Source organism: Pygocentrus nattereri, chromosome 29 (genome assembly GCF_015220715.1).
Source record: "Pygocentrus nattereri isolate fPygNat1 chromosome 29, fPygNat1.pri, whole genome shotgun sequence".
In the NCBI taxonomy this organism is placed as follows: domain Eukaryota; kingdom Metazoa; phylum Chordata; class Actinopteri; order Characiformes; family Serrasalmidae; genus Pygocentrus; species Pygocentrus nattereri.
In genome coordinates this window covers 13,480,255-13,499,069 of record NC_051239.1, presented here as the reverse complement: position 1 = coordinate 13,499,069, position 18,815 = coordinate 13,480,255, and the positions used below count along the sequence as shown (strand labels likewise).

At 39.9% G+C, this 18,815-nt stretch overlaps 1 protein-coding gene across 1 annotated transcript; it reads left to right on the top strand.

Annotated features, from left to right (window-relative positions):
- Nucleotides 1-11,735: 11,735 nt before the first annotated feature.
- Nucleotides 11,736-17,334, top strand: LOC108414620 (charged multivesicular body protein 4c). Its single transcript, XM_017687509.2, has 5 exons — nucleotides 11,736-12,076; nucleotides 12,936-13,113; nucleotides 13,689-13,803; nucleotides 14,344-14,470; nucleotides 15,521-17,334. Exons 1-5 carry the CDS (start codon nucleotides 11,893-11,895, stop codon nucleotides 15,580-15,582), a joined length of 666 nt encoding a protein of 221 aa, XP_017542998.1. The 5' UTR covers nucleotides 11,736-11,892; the 3' UTR covers nucleotides 15,583-17,334.
- The last annotated feature ends 1,481 nt before the right edge of the window (nucleotides 17,335-18,815 follow it).

Here is an 18,815-nt window from a genome sequence, read left to right as displayed (position 1 = left end):
CTATATATAAAGAGGACAGGTATCAAGTCATGGAATCATTCACATGACCAGGAAAAGCCTTTTGTTATCTGTTTGCTCAAGATGTGGCCTTTCATCATTGGGAAATTTTGTCATAGCAGTTTTGCACCATTACGTTTCCGTTTAAAAGACAATTATGTTGCATTAATGTTAAATTTACAGACATTCCATTTAAACTGTGACCCGTCACCTAGCATGCCAAATGTGGCCAATACTTAAACCTGTACCAGATCCAAAAGTTAAAGTAGCTGAGTAGTGGGTCAGCAGGCAAGCAGGGTTCAGGCAACTGCTCCTGGTTCACTTTCCTCTTATTTCATCCAGCATTGGGCAAAGTTTTGAGATGTTTCGACCACAGAATGTAACCAGTCCTGCGTGTTCGTTGATGCAAAACAAATAAGACGAGTAGATCAGACTGAAGTGAAACAAAGTTTTATTACAGAATTCTGGAGAGGTTACAAACAGAGAACATGCATCATGTATCTCCCAAGTAAGCTCTGACCTCCCAATGTGTTCTGAGTCCTTTTATACCCTGAAGCTGAATATGTGTGTGCGTATAAGCTAAACCTAAATGTGTACATGTTCCTGTTTAGTGGGTGCAATGGACATATGATTTACCATATATGGATGTGAAAACCTCATGTTCTAACGAAAACTTCACGTTTTAAAGGTTAAGCGCAGACATGCGAATGTCATAACTCTTTAACGCTAAGCGCGAGTTAATGCCTTCTGATATTAATGCTTAAAAGTGTGCTACTACAAACATTAATGCTTAAATGTATACTACTACAAATATTAATGCTCAAAAGTATTCTACTAAAGATGTAAACATCCACAATTCTCAATGTAGTAAAGTTGGTAGTAACTGCCTGACTGTGGACTTGTGGGGGCCCAAGTGTTGCATCCTCATTATCTAAAGCTTTTATCCTGAATAAGTCCCGAGTCTTCCTGCTGATTATTGTTGTCACTTATGTCTTACTGCGCTGACCTGTGCCTCGTTAAGCTGTATGATTGTTTTGTTTCATTGGTTCTTTGTAAAGTCTTCTACGTTAGCTTTGCATTATATAGCTTTGTCTACTTCCTTGTAGACCTAGTTTGTCTAGTCTGTGTTCTAATTATTTTGTAGTAGATTCTCCAATTAAAACACTGGTTTTGTAAATATCAATATTCCATTGTAAACACTAATTCTACCACTGTGGTTAACTGCAACAACAGTGCCTGGATTGTTGCGAAAAATGTTAGACGGGTCAAAAAAAGTGTTATTTTCTTGATTCATCTTTAAAATACATTTTGGATTTGTGTTGGTGTATTTATGTTTTGAGTGTTTGGTTTTACTTAAATTTTTCGTGTGCTGTGCTGTGTAATTTTGGGTGTTTTTGATTTCTTTTGGGGCCGTCTGACTATCTCCACCTGAACCTAATAACTGTCTCTTTAATCAGCCTATCAGCGTGGAAAGCGAGCGCGGGTGCTCGGGGACTCTTATTTTAAAAGCGGACTTTTACAGGAGGGGAGAGAGATCCGGGGAGAGAGATTCGGGGAAGGATTGGTGGCACAGGTGTGCTGCGGGTGTGGATAGTGCAGCAGAGGCGGAAGCAGCCGGGAGCGTGGCTAGAACGCCAGCAGGATTCGGCGCAGCATTAGCCGGCAGTAGGGGCTTGGTCCGAGTGGCGTGTGAGTGCAGCGGCTGGCAGCAGATTCAGGAGGAACTGCTGGAGTGTGTGCATGCGGTGACGTCAGCGGCGGCTCAAAGGGAATGCTGGATAGAAGACCGAGGGTCATCCTATACACCACAGGCGTGTTGCTGCAATTTCTGGGTAGTGGTTTCGATCACTACCCGGAACTGTGTGAGTACGAGCAGCTGTTTTACAGGTGGTGTATATTTTAAGGAACCAGGAGTGCTGGACTGCCATTGCTTTTATTAATTAACTCTAAATACTCTGACTACACTCGGAAACCCTCTCTGTAGCCACTAGGCTAATTTAAACCCAAGCTTAAGTACACAAAGGACATATTACTGGTCAGTCTTTTCTTTTATTTTGTCCTAGAGCGGCGTGGTGAGACTCAAGGGAGCCGTGTCTACATTCCCCTGGTCGTTATGGACTTCTTTTATTGAAACAGTGAACCGGACTTTCCTTTCTTTTAGTTCCTGTGTATTCTTGGTTCCCCTTTGTGTTTTTTTTGGTTTATTTGGTATTATTCTTTTGTTTTGCGTTTTTGTTTAGTTATTTTCCTGTTGTTTTGCTTTCGTTCCCATTAATCTACCGCAACGACCTAGCTTTTAGTGTATATATTTGCTCAAAGTATAAAATAAAGCATTGCTTGTTTGAGTATGCTGTCTCCTGTTGGGATTACTGGCTCATACTCTGTTCCCTCCCAAACGAATTTATTATTTCTTTACTAGTGTGGGTGAGTTGTGTGGAGTTTGGGTTAGATTGGGTTCTGGTTGTACATCTTTCTCTATCTCAATGGTTCCTAGGAGTAGTAAATTTTAATAGTAGGTTTTAAGTGTTCTAGATTGTTTTAAAATTCTATTCCTAGGGGCTATGTGATATGTTGGAAGTTCCTGGTTATTTTAGGAATACATACATGGTTTAACACTACCCTATATTTAACTAACCCACGCGACAAAAAGACAAATGATTGTCTGTTTGCCTTATGCATGCTTTCCTTCACCATCCTAAATGCCATTTGGCCTCACACCACCCTGCAAGTAGCTCTAGTCCTGAATACGTTTTTAATAATAAAAAAAAAACACATAAGCCAAACCATTCTCTTACAACTTACAGTTGTAGTTCAGCCTCAAATCTGGCCTGGGAATTGCACCAGAGGTTAGAAAATCACCCACACAAAGGACAGACTGGAATAAATGGCTTATTTATTAACTATTAATAGCCAGGTAAGTGGTGCATTTAAAGATTAATTTAATTGACAGACAGGCGTATAATGATCACATACCTGAAACGTACTTGAATACTGTAACTAGCTAAAAACTAAAAGGTAGCTAGTTATATGGCGAATTAAAGAGGCTTACGACATGGGATGAAGACAAGGTAGCATTTGTAGACCCAAGTCTACTAAAGAGAATAAACTCTGCAAGAGAATAAACCCAAACAGTGGCTAGTGCTTAGCTATGTACACTCCTATTAAAAGGGAGAAAGAAAACCATTAGAACGTCTATTCAGGCTACCAACTTGGGCAACTGCCTCTGACACTACAGTACATCTCAAACATATGTAGTTTAATTGCCCCCATAACAGCAGCAGCAGCTATTTACTACCTGGATACCCTCCCAGCATCCCAGGAGCACAATGAACCATCAAGGAGATTGTAAAATGAGCATCACATTACACAGGAAAATAAACACAATAACCAAATAAAGAATAAACTAAAGAAACCAGGCCATTAAAATCAGAAGCAGCACTGGTCACATAGAACCTATTACGGGCACCAAGAAGCTATAATTTAGAGGGTATAAAAATATTTTACATAAGATAAACTAAAATTAACATCACCTACATGTATTTAAAAAAAGCTTACTTATTAAACTCGGCTTCAAGGACTTACACTGGGAACAGCACTGGTCACCTTTGCTGGCCTTCTCCTTGCTGTCCATTAGATCAGCTCCACTTACTACATAGGTGCTACTTTTGTTCTACAGTTACAGACTGCAGACCATCTGTTTCTCTGATACTTTGTTAGCCCCCTTTTACCCTGTTCTTCAGTGGTTGGGACCCCCATGGACCCTCAGAGAGCAGGTACTATTTGGATGGTGGATCATTCTCAGCACTGCAGTAACACTGACATGTTGGTGTGTGTTGCACTGGTCTGTGACCACCGATGACGGACTAGAGGATGATTAGCTCGTACTGTACAGCAAGAGAGGTCATCTCTCTTCTTACCTCTACAGGGTGACCCAACAACATGGGTGCATCTAATAGAGTGGACAGTGAGTGGACACTTTAAAAATGAGTGTAAAGACAAGGAGGTGCTCAATGTTATGTCTGATCGCACTTGTGCCTCAAAATCCTCATCGGTGACTGTGACTCTGGGGTGAGAATCAGGCCTGAATAATCTCTGCGCTGCTGCAGCTCCGCAGCAGAACTAGATTTTTGGAGTTAATGCATAACTGCTAATTCACAAACCTTTTAATGCTGAAGACTGACATGCAGGCTGTTGATCACACGGCAACGCAGATGAAATGAAACTAATTGATGATTTGGAGAGGAGTGGACTTTACATGAGTTTACATTTATAAATCACTGGTTTTCTGAAGCGCTTAAACTGCAGCAGCTCTCGAAAGTGAAGTCAGCTTCTCATTCTCCGGCTTTTAATTTGAATTCTCCTGTTCCACCTTAAATGGTGCAGCAGTACAATCTGCGCCTCAGGCACCATTGAAGGTGGTAGTAAGGGGTGATCAGTGCGTGGGGTGAGCGCGTGCCCATTTGCTCAAACGGTTTCATAAAACTGTAGCAGCTACTGCTAATAGCTGCAGATATTTGTAGCTAACTAGAGTAAGTGTAGAAACATGGGGGTGGTCATAATGTTATGCCTGAGCAGGGCATCAGTAGACAGCACTGCAGAAAGTTCTCTGGTCTGTATTCAGTTATTTTTGTTAGGAAAAACCTGGAATGATGGAATGATTGACTTTGACTTTAGTCTTAGTTTTTGCTGGAGACCACACCTTTGGCTGTGTCAGTTCGATTGCTGGTTTCACTTTTTGGTGATTTTTTTGTACATTTGCAGTTTTTCAGTTGTTTCTTTCTGGCACAGGATTAAATGCAGTGTCTTGTTCACACCATCAGTTGGGCTTGTTCGGTGTGTCAGGTGGAGATTCACAAACATTCTCACAATCACGCTACTTTTCAAGAAGTTGATACTACTCTTTCTGGAAAAGTAGCTACACATTTTGGGAAAATAGCCAACTACTCTTTTTTTTCAGTAGCTATCCCAATCTTACAACCGTAAAACTGCATATTGTGTACAGTGCTTGCTTACTAAACTCAATCTTCAACCACCCTAACGGCAGAAGGCAGCTGGAACCTTCGAGACAGAATATTTTTCTACAAGGACGCCAAACTCACCACGCTTCCCCCAGGCGCGCGCACGCCACGAGCTACAAACTCAACTGAGCCACAGGTGAGCCTAATAAAGAAGGAGTGAAACGGCGTTAGTGGGTAAGAGCTACCATGCCGTTGTATTAGCTACGGCTGCTGTGCCTCATAGTTTACACCAGGGGTGCACAACTCCGGTCCTGGAGGGCCGGTGTCCAGCACAGTTTGGAGGCTTCCCTGCTCAAACACACCTACTTAACCTGGCAATTAAAAGACTAGTGTGAACAGTTGTGTCGATGTCCTTTGGCTTGTATTGTCGCAAACATTTAATTTCTAATTGCTGCTCTAATGGCAGGTTGCCAAATTTAACTTTATTACATTTTCGTTTTGGCCCATTATATTGCCTTGCTATTATATGTGGCTACCACAACTTAAGAGGAACAATGGCTAGGTGTGTAGCAATGCCCATACTGTAAATAATGATTTATTAAACATCTGGATGTATGTAAATGTATTTCCTTGCTTGCTCTCAGCATAGGGCCAGTGTGACAGGGCCCCTCAGCTGGTTATTGGCCTCACGCTCACCAAATGAAGACTGCTCAGAGAGACAGGTAGCCTACTGGCATTTACACAGGTATAGGAAGATATTTGAAATGTATTGAACAGCCCTACCACTGTCATATGTAATAAACATGCAGTGTTAGCTACAAAAATATATGTACTAGTAGTTATACTGAATTATTGATCATGCCCTGCTCCACAGCGACATCCCTCCTGGCCCCTAACGTAAAGACACCCCTGTCAAAGATTACAAACTCCAAAAGATCACAATCCTTGGGATACCTCATATCCTATAACAGGCAGGCCACATTCCTGGAGGTGGGAAACAGCTGCACTATATGGAGAGGTTAAAAGGGAACCCCACTGATTTCTCTTCATTTTTGCACAATTCAATAGTTCAGATGTAAGCAAAGTCATTCCGAGTGGTGTGATGTGAAATTCTCTGTTCTAGAAAAACTTGCAGAGTCAGAATTGTTCACAGTGGCGGTGATGAGAACCAGACAACCACCTCTGATAGCTCCCTCACAGAAAGTTATTACATGAATTGGTTATGAATGTGTGGCCTGACGTTTAAGACATCGTTTACAGATGTTTTGTGACACAGTTTTGTCCAAAAATGTATTGTAATCGTTTTGAGTCTATTCATGATAGAGGGATGTATGCAGGGTGTTGTAAGGTAGACGTAGTCTTTTTATTTCATTAGGGGACTAATGAAAGATTGGCTGCCATTTTTCTATCATCAACATTTCATATGAAACTCAGAAGACGTGTAGGTTCACTGGACGTTGTGGACAGTGAGTAAAATGACTATGTTTATGCTGTAGATACAAAATGTCCCGTTCCTATCACCACCACTGTAAAGAAATCAGATTTAACCACTTCACATCAAGCCACTCTGTTAAATTATGCATATGTATTTGAAGAAATGGTGGAAATGGTGGAATTCTCCTTATTTGACTTTAATGTAAATGCAGAAACCCACTAAACTCAAATGAAAGACAGTGTCAGTTCTTCACTATGTTGAAGGCTCCTAGCAGCGACGCTCCGTTATGAACATGTTTCCTTTGAAAGTTTCAACTCCACCGCGACCCAAATGGACCCAACCCGCGATATAAACGGTCAGAAAAGAGTGGAGATCCTCAGCCCTCTCTTCCCTCTCGGCTCGGCTTGCGCCCCCTGCTGTTCGAGGCACGGGCCGCGGTCGCCGCTGCCGGAGCCTACTGTGTTTTCGTTTACAGGTTTGGAGACGGACCCTCAGAGTCCGGACTGAGGTAGTTATTCAGCTCCTCTCACACGAACTAATACGGCCGAAAGTAGCTTATTAATATTTCTAGTACAAGTTTTCATCGTAGGTCATCAATGAGGAGAGCGGGCAGCTGCTGGTCAGCCCTCAGTGCTGTGGACCTGTGACTGTAGCCAGGGTGAGTGAAGCGATGAGGTTGTTACTTTTAAAATTGGATGTGTTTGTGTTGTCCAGAGGATTCATTGGTGTTAAATCTCTCAGTCTAATAGTCTTTTAAAGGTCTTTCAGTGCATCGTAACGTTAACGCTACTTTACTAAAGGGTTTGTATCATGATAAACTGATAAAGTAATAAAGTTTAACAGTTTGATTTTGTATGTAAACAGTGTTTTGTTTCAAAATGTATCATTCACTCCCAGTCCATACAATCCATATAGTCCATACAGTCCATACAATCCATATAATCCATACAGTTCATACAGTTCATACAGTCCATACAGTCCATACAGTCCATATAATCCATACAGTCCATACAGTCCATATAATCCATACACTCCATACACTCCATACACTCCATATAATCCATACAGTCCATATAATCCATACAGTCCATACAGTCCATATAGTCCATACAGTTCATACAGTCCATACACTCCATACAGTCCATGTAGTCCATACACTCCATACAGTCCATACAGTCCATATAATCCATAGAGTCCATATAGAATATGAGCACTTTAATGTTAAAATTATGACTTTACCAAAGTCCAGAATTATGAAGAAGCTCTTTCATGTTAACGTTTTGATGTATACTTAAAATGTACTAAATGACCTGTTTTCCATGGTGGTATCTCACTACAGTGTCCCTGTCAGTTTCTGGAGGAGCTGATCCTGCAGCACTGCTTCAAGGCGGTGCAGAGTTCATTCTGCACTTCTGCCTCTGTTCAAGAACATGTTTGGTATTTTTGCTCATATCTGCAGCTTCAGAGTGTCTTATTTGCAAGTGTGTGTATTTTCCAGAGGATCTGTGTCAGGCGGCACTATGTGCCGCTGATGCAGCGGGCAGTAACCTGTTCGTGGTGGATCCTCACCAACGATTTCTTCATGTCATCTTCTCAGGTAGAACAGCTCTCCCTGTTGTAGACATCTACATTAGCATTGGTGTATATGATAAACATTGTTAGGATTTTTTTTTTCATATTATTATATAAAGACTTGAATTTCTCTTACAGTGCCCCATTTGGTACGCATCAGCAGCACGGGTCATCCTCACTGAGGTAAGATGTTTCAGCTATGTTTATGTTCAAGTCTGGCCTTCTCTTACAACTTACAACTTCTCTTACAACTCTTACAACCCGCATAACATGCTGTGTCTTTTAGCGTGTTGAGGGTCTCCTGGCTCAATGGGCTTCATGTGCGTTCACCGAGCACCACGTCCCTAAAACATCTGGTGGTGTTCAGGTAACCTAAGCACGTTCTAGTAGATACCAACACATCTGTTGTTGTAGAATGTAGCCTGAAAAGCTCAGACATTGAACTACATCTCAGCACAAGACACTATGAGTATGTGTTCTACAGGTGACAGAGGTGTTCTACGCTCATCAGTCCCTTGTCATTGGATATAATGAGTAGCGTGACTTTGCACACTCGTGGTCAGAGCTTTGCACACTATAACCCAGAGCCTGTGTGTTTCTTTGCTTAGCTGAACAACTGTCCATCCTGTCCAGTCTGATGTCCTGTCGCAAGATTTACCATGATTGGTTGCCCCATCTCAACTATTTAAAATTGTGTCAAAATATTGCCATATATAATTTTTATTACTTACTTTAAATAGTTGCACAAGGTCTCCTAACCACCAATGAGTCAGCAAATTTACAAAATCCTCAGTTTTAACCAGAATGTTACAGTCACTGGTGTTACACCATATTCATATAATACCAGTGACTGTAATACACACACACACACACACACACACACACACACACACACACACACACACACACACACACACACACACACACACACATATATATATATATATATATATATATATATATATATATGTGTGTGTGTGTGTGTGTGTGTGTGTGTGTGTGTGTGTGTGTGTGTGTGTGTGTGTGTGTATATGTGCATATATATATGTGTGTGTGTGTGTGTGTGTGTGTGTGTGTGTGTGTTTTATTGATCCCAAAGGAAATTTTGCAAGTATGTTTCAAATTAGGTTCTCCTTTTAGTATATATGATAATAGGAGAATAGCAAATGTATTTTTAAAAATGTATACATCTGAATTCCCACTCCAAATGGAGGATGACCCATATAGCATAGTGGATAACACCACTGCCCTGAACTTTTAAAAGTGGGATTTTATAAAGTGATGATATCAACAGTTAGAACCAGTAGGTGGTGGTATGCACATTCACCATTCCTCTTGTTCCTTCCTGCAATACTGCTGCCCTGCAGTCACAGCACAGTTTTGTTTTATAAAAGTGATCTGTGCCAGTTTTGTCTCTGTAAACAATTCATGTTCATTCTTTGAAAATATCAAACTTACAGCAATAATTCGTACAGATTGAACTCTGTGTCACTTACTGGTGGAAATTAGTAATTATTTGTGCATTAGTGTTGTGATTTTTTTATCTTACAATTTGCAGACTAATCTGGATGTGGGTTTTACAGCATCAGCTATGTTTATATTATCAACATTATGCAGTGTCAGTTGTCTCTAAAAAGGCATTTTTAGCACTTTATTTCTTTAAAATGTTATTTAAAATGTTATTCTTTAAAAAGTTATTTAAATCTGTAGGTGTTAAAATATTTCCTAAGTATTTTGTGATTTTGGTGAATTTCAGCTTTAGATGTATTATCTAGTGCAAAGAGAGTCTGTCCAAGCAAGTGCTGCCTGTTGTGGTCCAACTATGAGAAGTCTGCTAATGAAACAGCGCCACCAATTGATTCACCACAGTTTTGCTCTCCTTGGTTCCCTTTATTCCATCAATTCACAATACAGAGCCTTGCTAGGGAGCTGCTTGAGAGGATGAGGGTCACAGTTTGATTCTCCACCTGGGCCAAAACGCTACATTGTTTCCAGTAACATGCTGTGGCCAAGGCTCTTAACACATGAGTGATGATCAGGAAATCTCTCTCACCTTTTCTGAAGAACATTAGTATGTATAGTCATGCTGGTTGAACAGCACACCAGACTCTGAAACACTACTCTGCTGGTCACCAGTCGTTCTTTTCTAGCAGAGATGTTAAGCTTGCTCTGATTGAGCAGCAAGGAAAGGGAGAGTACAGGCCTCAACTATTTTTAGTAGGTATTTTCACACCTTAGCTGTGACCACAAATGATGTGTTATTCTTTTCTCTTTTTGTGTGTAGATATTATTATGCTGTAGTTTCTGATTTGTGTGTTTTTTTTATTAAACAATGGTACATAATCGGGGACTGAAAGAGCCAACTTTTGTTATTAATCCCAGTATTACTGAGCTCTGCTAAAGCCTGAGTACACTGATAAATCAATGTGATCAGTTATTAATCTCTGTTATTGAGCTCTGCTAAAGCCTGAGTAGACTGATAAATCAATGTGATGATCAGTTATTAATCCCAGCATTACTGAGCTCTGCTAAAGCCTGAGTAGACTGATAAATCAATGTGATGATCAGTTATTAATGTCAGTGTTACTGAGCTCTGCTAAAGCCTGAATACACTGATAAATCAATGTGATGATCAGTTATTAATGTCAGTGGTACTGAGCTCTGCTAAAGCCTGAGTAGCCTGATAAATCAATGTGATGATCAGTTATTAATGTCAGTGGTACTGAGCTCTGCTAAAGCCTGAGTAGCCTGATAAATCAATGTGATGATCAGTTATTAATGTCAGTGTTACTGAGCTCTGCTAAAGCCTGAATACACTGATAAATCAATGTGATGATCAGTTATTAATGTCAGTGGTACTGAGCTCCTAACAAACTAATAATCTTCTCAGTGGTGGACATGTTTGCAAGTGATAACTAAGTTTGGTGCTGTACTGTACTTCTGCTCAGTGGATTGTGGGAGCAGCAGTGCACTGAAACAAGTGGCGAGTTAAAATAAAATAAAAAAGTTAGGATAAAAGTTAGGCAAATAAAAGTTAGGAATTTAGTTTTAAATGATAAAAGAATTTTCAAATAAATGTTTTAACAGAATAATTACATGAATAAAACTGCCAACCTGTAACAGTGAGGAACAATATGAAGTAAGCATAAAAAGATTTTCCAATTTCCCATCTTTCTATCTTGAACGTATTACTTTTTATGTATTGGAATACTTTACTGAATATAATTAGGACAGCATATCCAGCATTCAGCCATCACTTCTGTTTCAAAGTATTTTGTCCAACTCTGACCATAGATCTTTTTTGAAAGGTGGTGCATGTGTAACTGCAGACCTCTGCTCCATAATGTAGATTATGAATTAATGTTCTTGTTCATAGAGAGAGCGAGAGAGACAGAGAGAGAGAGAAAATTGGTCAGAATGATTTCGAGTACAGCTTGGAAGAAAAGCAAAATCATTTTATTGCTAATCATAGGCCAATACTGCCGAATTATTATCAAGAAGTTGTATGAAATGGTATAAAATTAAGTGAGAGTAATATCATGTTAATATAAACACTAAATATTTATAGTAATGAGTCATATTTTCTACATACTTTGTAACATGCATATCTACATCACTCTATTTCCATTCTGCTCAGTTCATCCTATAATTTTACTCTCTGAGTGTGAAGTGTGTCAATCCTTGATACCAGTAGCACTTTCGGTTCATGTGAAGGGGAGTTTCCCCACAGCGGCGTGCAGTGACATTTCTGTCCTGAGGGGGGCGCCGCAGAGACTGACAGGCAGCGAGACGTCAGCGGGCCTGAAGACGGAAGCTAGAGCATCAACAGCCCCAGCAGGGAGAGCGACGGACCAAGAGAGTTTATAGTGAGACACGAACCGTTTTTAAGGCTTCAGTTCGGCAGCTGAAAGCTTCGAGGACCCTACCGACATGTCTGTGTTTGGGAAACTGTTCGGCAGCGGTGGTAAAGGGGGCAAAGGCCCGACCCCGCAAGAAGCGATCCAGAAACTCCGAGAGACGGAGGCGATGTTAACGAAGAAGCAGGAGTTTCTGGAGCAGAAGATTGAGGCGGAACTGCTGACGGCGAAGAAAAACGGCACGAAAAACAAACGAGGTACTGTCCAGATCGAGCCCTGGGATTTAACCCGGTCTTAGTTTTTAAACGCGGTGCTTTATCAGAGCCTTAAATCCCTTTACTTCGCTTACTGCCGTGTCGTTAGCCGGCTGTCCGCGCTAAAGATCAGACACCTGGAATAGGGCCGTTGGCTAAGGGGCGGTTTTAACTTCACTGCTCAGTGTTTTTGCTCATTTATCTGGTATTTTAGTCACTTAGTCACATGGTTACAGCTCTGGACAGTAGTGGATTGTGTTTTTTTCGCTAGCTACGGGTCTGTAGCGGCCCTACAAAGCGCTTATCATATGTGCGTGATCTTGCTTTACGTCAGAGGAGGAACTCGTGAGCGTTTGAGTTAGAGGTTATGGTTGTTGATTCCAGTCCACGTTTTGTTGTGTTCCAGTTGTCGCGCGTCTGTTACCAACACACCTGAGCCAAGTAATCAGCCTTCTGCGGCCCTGATTGGCTGACGTGTGATAGGAGGTGGAATGAAAATATGGACTGGATTCTAAACAACTAATAAGACTTTTAATTCCTGTTGAAAGGCAGTGTAGTTGATTTGTAATCCAAATCTAGTTCCTTTTATTAGTCAGTGATTGCGGTTGTCTGTATTGCACATGTTTTAATATCGTTCAGAACCCCTCTGATCTGAAAAAAGAGGCCAGTAGCTATGACTCATTTCTTGTCATTCCCAACTCTCTACATTCTGTTGCGTAACACAAGTAAATGTTAACTTTTTTTTTTTTTGATGGAAAATCCCTTACAACCCTGTCAGCATTCCTTGCCTAAGTGACATAATTGTAATAGTCATACTCTATTTATATCTGTGAGTGGACTTTATGCTGTCGGCTTTCTCAAGCTGCCCTGCAGGCCCTGAAGAGGAAGAAACGTTATGAGAAGCAGCTAGCGCAGATTGATGGCACTCTATCTACCATCGAGTTTCAGCGAGAAGCTTTGGAGAATGCCAACACGAACACAGAGGTGCTCAAGAACATGGGCTTTGCCGCCAAGGCCATGAAGAATGCTCATCAGAACATGTAAGATTTAAAGAGTGAAAGTGTGTGTGTTTATATATATATATATATATATATATATATATATATATATATATATATATATATATATATGTGTGTGCAAAAGTTTTAGGCATCTAAGCTAATGTTTAAACAATTTACCTCAGCAGTGAGTTTATCACAGTATACATTAGAATAAAGTCATATTCATAATTCAAATAAACATAATAACAATAAAAAGTAACAAGAATTACTTGGGTCCTTATTTTTCCTTGACACCTTCACAACCACCACAGAGACTTGTTAATATAATTTTAAAAATCATTATTAATTAATATTCTATCAATTATGTTTATTCAAATATTAACACTTTTCTCAGCAAATAAACACAAACTACACAAATAAATAGATTTTGAAAATGTCTCTCTCTCTCTCTCTCTCTCTCTATATATATATATATATATATATATATATATATATATATATATATATATATATATATATATATTGTGTATGGATGGATGTATGGATGGATGTATATGTGTATGTATGTCTCTTGTTTATTAATGTGTGGTTCTCAATTTCTTGTGTCTTCTTAGGGACATAGACAAAGTAGATGACCTCATGCAAGACATTACAGAACAGCAGGAACTGGCACAGGAAATTTCAGATGCTATTTCAAGACCTGTTGGCTTTGGAGAAGAGTTTGATGAGGTACGTTCACGCTTATTTCCACTATAAATAATTAGTGATGAATCACCTATTCACATTAGGACCTAGTTTACATAATATTGTAATACAGTAGTACATAAAAATTAAAATAATCAAAGCACTAACACTTTGAACTGATTTAAAAGTGTGCCAGTTTTTAAAAACATGTTACAAAACGTGGATCTCCTAAATTTAATAAACAAGAATAGAATTACCTAGAATTTACAAATGATTTGATAGATATAATTCTCACTCTCATAAACAAATGTAATTAGGCCATGCAGACATCTGAATGAAGCCCTTAAAGACAAATGGTATATTTGTATTCAAATATTTGTATTCAAATTTTAAGCATGCAGTAATGAGCATTATTAAATGCTTTAGTAAGTAAAATAAAAAAATTCAAAACCTAAAAAATAAGATTTATTTATTTAACCAGCAGCGCTTTTCTATTCTGCAGTAAACACTAGTCCTAATGCATTCTGTTGAGTGCACTTTGGTGTTTTAGTGTCCCATGACTCATTTAGTGGTTATTTTCTCTAGGATGAATTGCTGGCTGAGCTGGAGGAATTGGAACAGGAGGAACTGGATAATACTCTGCTGGAAATTGGTGGCACAGAGAATGTCCCGCTGCCCAGCGTGCCTTCAACCTCATTACCCTCCAAACCAGGTGACACAGATTTTGTGGTGCTTAGAACGTTCTACACATTAGAAAGAGTTGTAGCCTCACAGAGGGAGCTAGTATTACTACTACTAATGAACATCTTACCCTGATTAATTGCAGTGTGTAGGTGATCATGCTTCATCGATTAACCATATTTGTCTTATTTGCTCAAATTTGACCCTAAAGAGAGATTGATACGATTTAAAAAGCAGTGCATTTTGTTACAGCTTTTTGGAAAATAAATAACCATCCTCCTTCATCGTAGCCCAGTTGTCTGCATACTATTATGTTATGTTTTGTTTCAAGGTCAATTGTAGATTTCCACTTTATTTTTGCTTTTGTTAGTTTGATTCTTATACTGGTATTGCTGGCGTAAGTTCGATCCCTGGTGATGCTTCAGTCATCCGTGGCTGGGAGTCCTAGAGAGCACAATTGGCCTCGCTCTCTCTGGGTGGGTAGGATGGGCCCCCCCCTTCTCCCACCATCACTCAATGCAATGCTAGTCAGCACAAGCATCTGTTAGCTGTTTTAACATATCTGATGGTTGGCACTTTCCTCCGAGCGCATTCGGCTGTCCCGTGATGTTGCGTGAACGGCAGTTCGAAAATATGCGGTGGCGCTTCACAGGTCTCGGAGGAAGCCTGTGTTAGCCTTCACTCTCCTAGTATTGATAGCTTCGTGTGATTGGGGGAGTCCTAAGTAGCAGGTGGAACTGGAGGTGACTAAATTGGGGATATAATTGGGTAAAAATTAAAAAAAGAAATAATTCATTTAAAAAATGTAAAAAGAAATAACTTTTTACAAAAGAGCCATGAACTTTCCATTTAAAAGCTGCAGAAATACGTAAAGGTAGTCATAGCAACTTACAGTGTGCAGGCAGCTGGGCTACAGTGTGGGACTATGAATGCTTTGAAGAGTCAAACTAGGAAATGCATTAACATTATACACACATGTATACATGCCTAATATATACATTATATGCACATTTATGTTTATATGTGTGAACCCCAGTTCCAACCGTAGATCTCTTGTAAACCTTTTATTTTTGGTTTCCAGCCAAGAAGAGAGTGGAAGAGGATGAGGATGAGATGGAAGAGCTGAAGGCTTGGGCGTTGTGAATCCTGCCCAAACTGTCGGACTGCCTTATCACTCATTATGGTTGACTGATGTTTAGAGTGGACCTGAACACCTTCAGAGGGATAACGTTGTGAAATCGATTGTCTTGGAATCTGTAGCTCCTGTTACTGGCTGAAACACATCCAGGAACAGAGGAGTTACCAGCATAAAGGGGGATGTAAAACAGGCTACAAAAGACAAAACAATAGAAAACAATCAGATTAAGTTTTATGTGGAAAATAACCCAGCAATGTTTGTCTATGATCGACATTCTTTTCCTAGTTTGACTAATTTTCCCATTGAAATTGAAGATTAATCATACTGAACCAATTTAAAGCGATTCATGAAGAGCTTTGAGTGAGTATGTCTCATAAAACACCTACCTCTGTTTGTTTATCGTAGTGAAATCCATTTTAGTCCCATAGCCTGATATGGAAAGTGCCAGGGTTAGAGTAATCAGACATACTCATTCTGACACATATCATATGTGTTTCGTCGACATGCAAATGCCTGTTCATAAACTGAATTTTCCTGTCGTTTACCTGCGCTGTTCTACTTAAACCTGTTTGTGAAAGTCCATTTCGAAGCATCTCCGTTGACTCATATGACACAGGGAATATATTTGGGTTCTGTAAACCCTTTTCAACCTTGATCTCAAAGTGCTTTGTTTCATGAATGTTATTTAAACATCCAGGTCATTTTGATAATTTATTTACAATCTCTTGAATATATGATAGTTTAGTAACATTGAGACAGATGATAAAAAAAAGATTTCGGGGCAAAATATTTCCCAAAACTAAAGAAAGTATAAATGCCACTCTCATTTGACCTAGTAAATCATACTTTGTCGTTCTTTCAGACGAATTTCAAACCAATTTAGAAATTTCTTCCACTATTCATTAATAAAGAAGTCAAGGCTAGTAAAGATAAAGGTGTAAGCTAAACTTTTTTCCACCTGGAGATTTCTGCACTCTCAAAAATGAAGGTGCCAAAGAGGATTCTTTGCCATACTCCATGATTCCTTGAAGAAGCACTAATAGATGACAGTTTCCCAGACCCAGATTAAGCCTAAACCTAGACAAAAAAGAATTTCCATTGACACATTTACTCCAAGATTAGGCTTAATCTGTGTCTGAAGAATCGGCTCTTAAAATGCTTTTGAAACCTTTCAGATGAACCCTTTTTGGAAACTTGTATCTTTAAGAGTGTGGACGTTTACAGACATGCTGTATCTTTTATATAGAAACTGGGATGTAACCCAAGGTGTGTACATTTGTATGTTGCAGATTATCCAGATGAGACTTTTATTTGGAATATCATTAAACTTTTTTCTAATTATTTTTTTTGTTTTGGTGTTGTTGGTTGCGCTATGGAACCACAGCTGATTGGTGATAAGTTGTGCTTTAAACAGACCCCACAGCCAAAACACCAAGTGTTGGTTTTGCACTTTACACATATAAAGATGTGTGTGCCCTGCTATGTGCCTTACTTATTGGCATGCTTATGCAACTCGAGAGGCATGTCTTAACATGACTAATACAAGTAATAGCTGACAGCTGACATGGTGAGATTCACTGATTTTTAAGAGTTAAAGCACGACACATCTACATTTTTCCTGCTCCTATTTGTAGATACTGCGGTTGTGTCATTTCTGCATTTTCTCATTCTGTCAAGATTGTATTTAGTCTGATGCTTACATCCCGAGAATGGCCGTATGGATTTATGATTTTCTGCAATAAAGAGAATCACTAAGTGCTGTTGCCTTCTGGTATATATAGAAATGTTTGTACTTCAAATGTCATTGCCCTCCTCCCCAGAAAACCAGTTCTGTAGGAATATAAATAGCTAGAGTACGCTTATGCTTGGCTGATTTTTTGATCATATTGCTATTACTTGGTATCATTGTAATTACAAGCTGGCCGCTTTTTAGGTACACCTTGCTTGTAGAAGGTTGGACCCCCTTTTGCCTTCAGAACTGCCTTAATTCTTCATGTCATACTTTCAACAAGGTGTTGGAAATGTTCCTCAGAGATTTTGGTTGGTTATTTGAGTTCCTGTTGCCTTTCTATCATCTGGAGCCAGTCTGCCCATTCTCCTCTGACCTCTCACATCAACAAGGCATTGTTTTGTCCACACAACTGACCGTTCACTGGATATTTCCTCTTTTTCAGACCATTCTCTGTAAACCCTAGAGATGGTTGTGCGTGAAAATCCCAGTAGATCAGCAGTTTCTGAAATACTCAGACCGTCTGGCACTAACAACCATACCACGTTCAAAGTCACTTAAAGCACCTCTCTTCCCCGTTCTGATGCTCGGTCTGCACTTCAGCAAGTTGTCTTGACCACCTGTACGTGCCTAAATGCATTGAGTTGCAGCCATGTGATTGGCTGATTAGCTGTGTGTTAACAAGCCATTGAACAGTGTACCTAATAAAGTGGCCAGTGAGTGTATATCATAACCATAAATCTTCAGAGTGGTGGTACAACACCTTTAGAGGACAGAAGAGAGTAATGTTTGAGCTCAGATGGTTTCTGTCATGATTTGAGAGCTGCAAACGGTTCACTTCAATACCGGTTTTAACAAGTTCTCCACTTGGGCTCAACATTTCCCCTTGGCAACATGCGGCACCGTGTTAAGGGCAGTGTCATCACTTTATTAGCTGATGTAAAGGTGATCAGCCCAAGGAAGGGTGAGGAGTGAGCAGTCGAAGTGGGTTCACAGCATGTTACATGACCTAAATAGCATGTGCAGGACCCCATGTTAGGGCTCCTTGCTGGCAGCCCACCCAAATCCCTAATATTCGGGCTTAAAGTGGACTGCCCGCAGTGAGACGCAGTGAGAATCTGTTGTGAGACTGAGGCAGCTATGGGCAACCATGTTAAGGCCCCAACCACTGAGACCACCTTTTATATCAGGTTTATTGTGATTTCAACACTCATTTATCAACATGGCCATTTCAACATTCCTGTATTCTGTGGCTTGACTGTCTTGTAGCCATTTCTGACAGCAAGTATTTAAGCCGTGTCTAAGTTCATGCTATAGATTTGCCTTCAAGACCACAACATTAGCTTAAGCAGAAAGTAGAGAAGTCAAGTTCACATTAGACTTATCATGCTTGCTTTGAACACTCGGTCACCAGCAGGACTCCTTTCATAAAGCTGAGAAAGCTGAGCAAAACTAAACCATTTCTGATAGTGTTGCACTGTGTGCTAAAAGATCGAAGGTCCAACTTTA

Coding starts and splice junctions, on each gene's coding strand:
- LOC108414620 (XM_017687509.2), top strand. CDS start 11,893: ATGTCTGTGTTTGGGAAACTGTTCGGCAGCGGTGGTAAAGGGGGCAAA. Junction 13,114..13,688: donor AAGAATGCTCATCAGAACAT/GTAAGATTTAAA, acceptor GTGTCTTCTTAG/GGACATAGACAAAGTAGATG. Junction 14,471..15,520: donor CTCATTACCCTCCAAACCAG/GTGACACAGATT, acceptor TTTGGTTTCCAG/CCAAGAAGAGAGTGGAAGAG.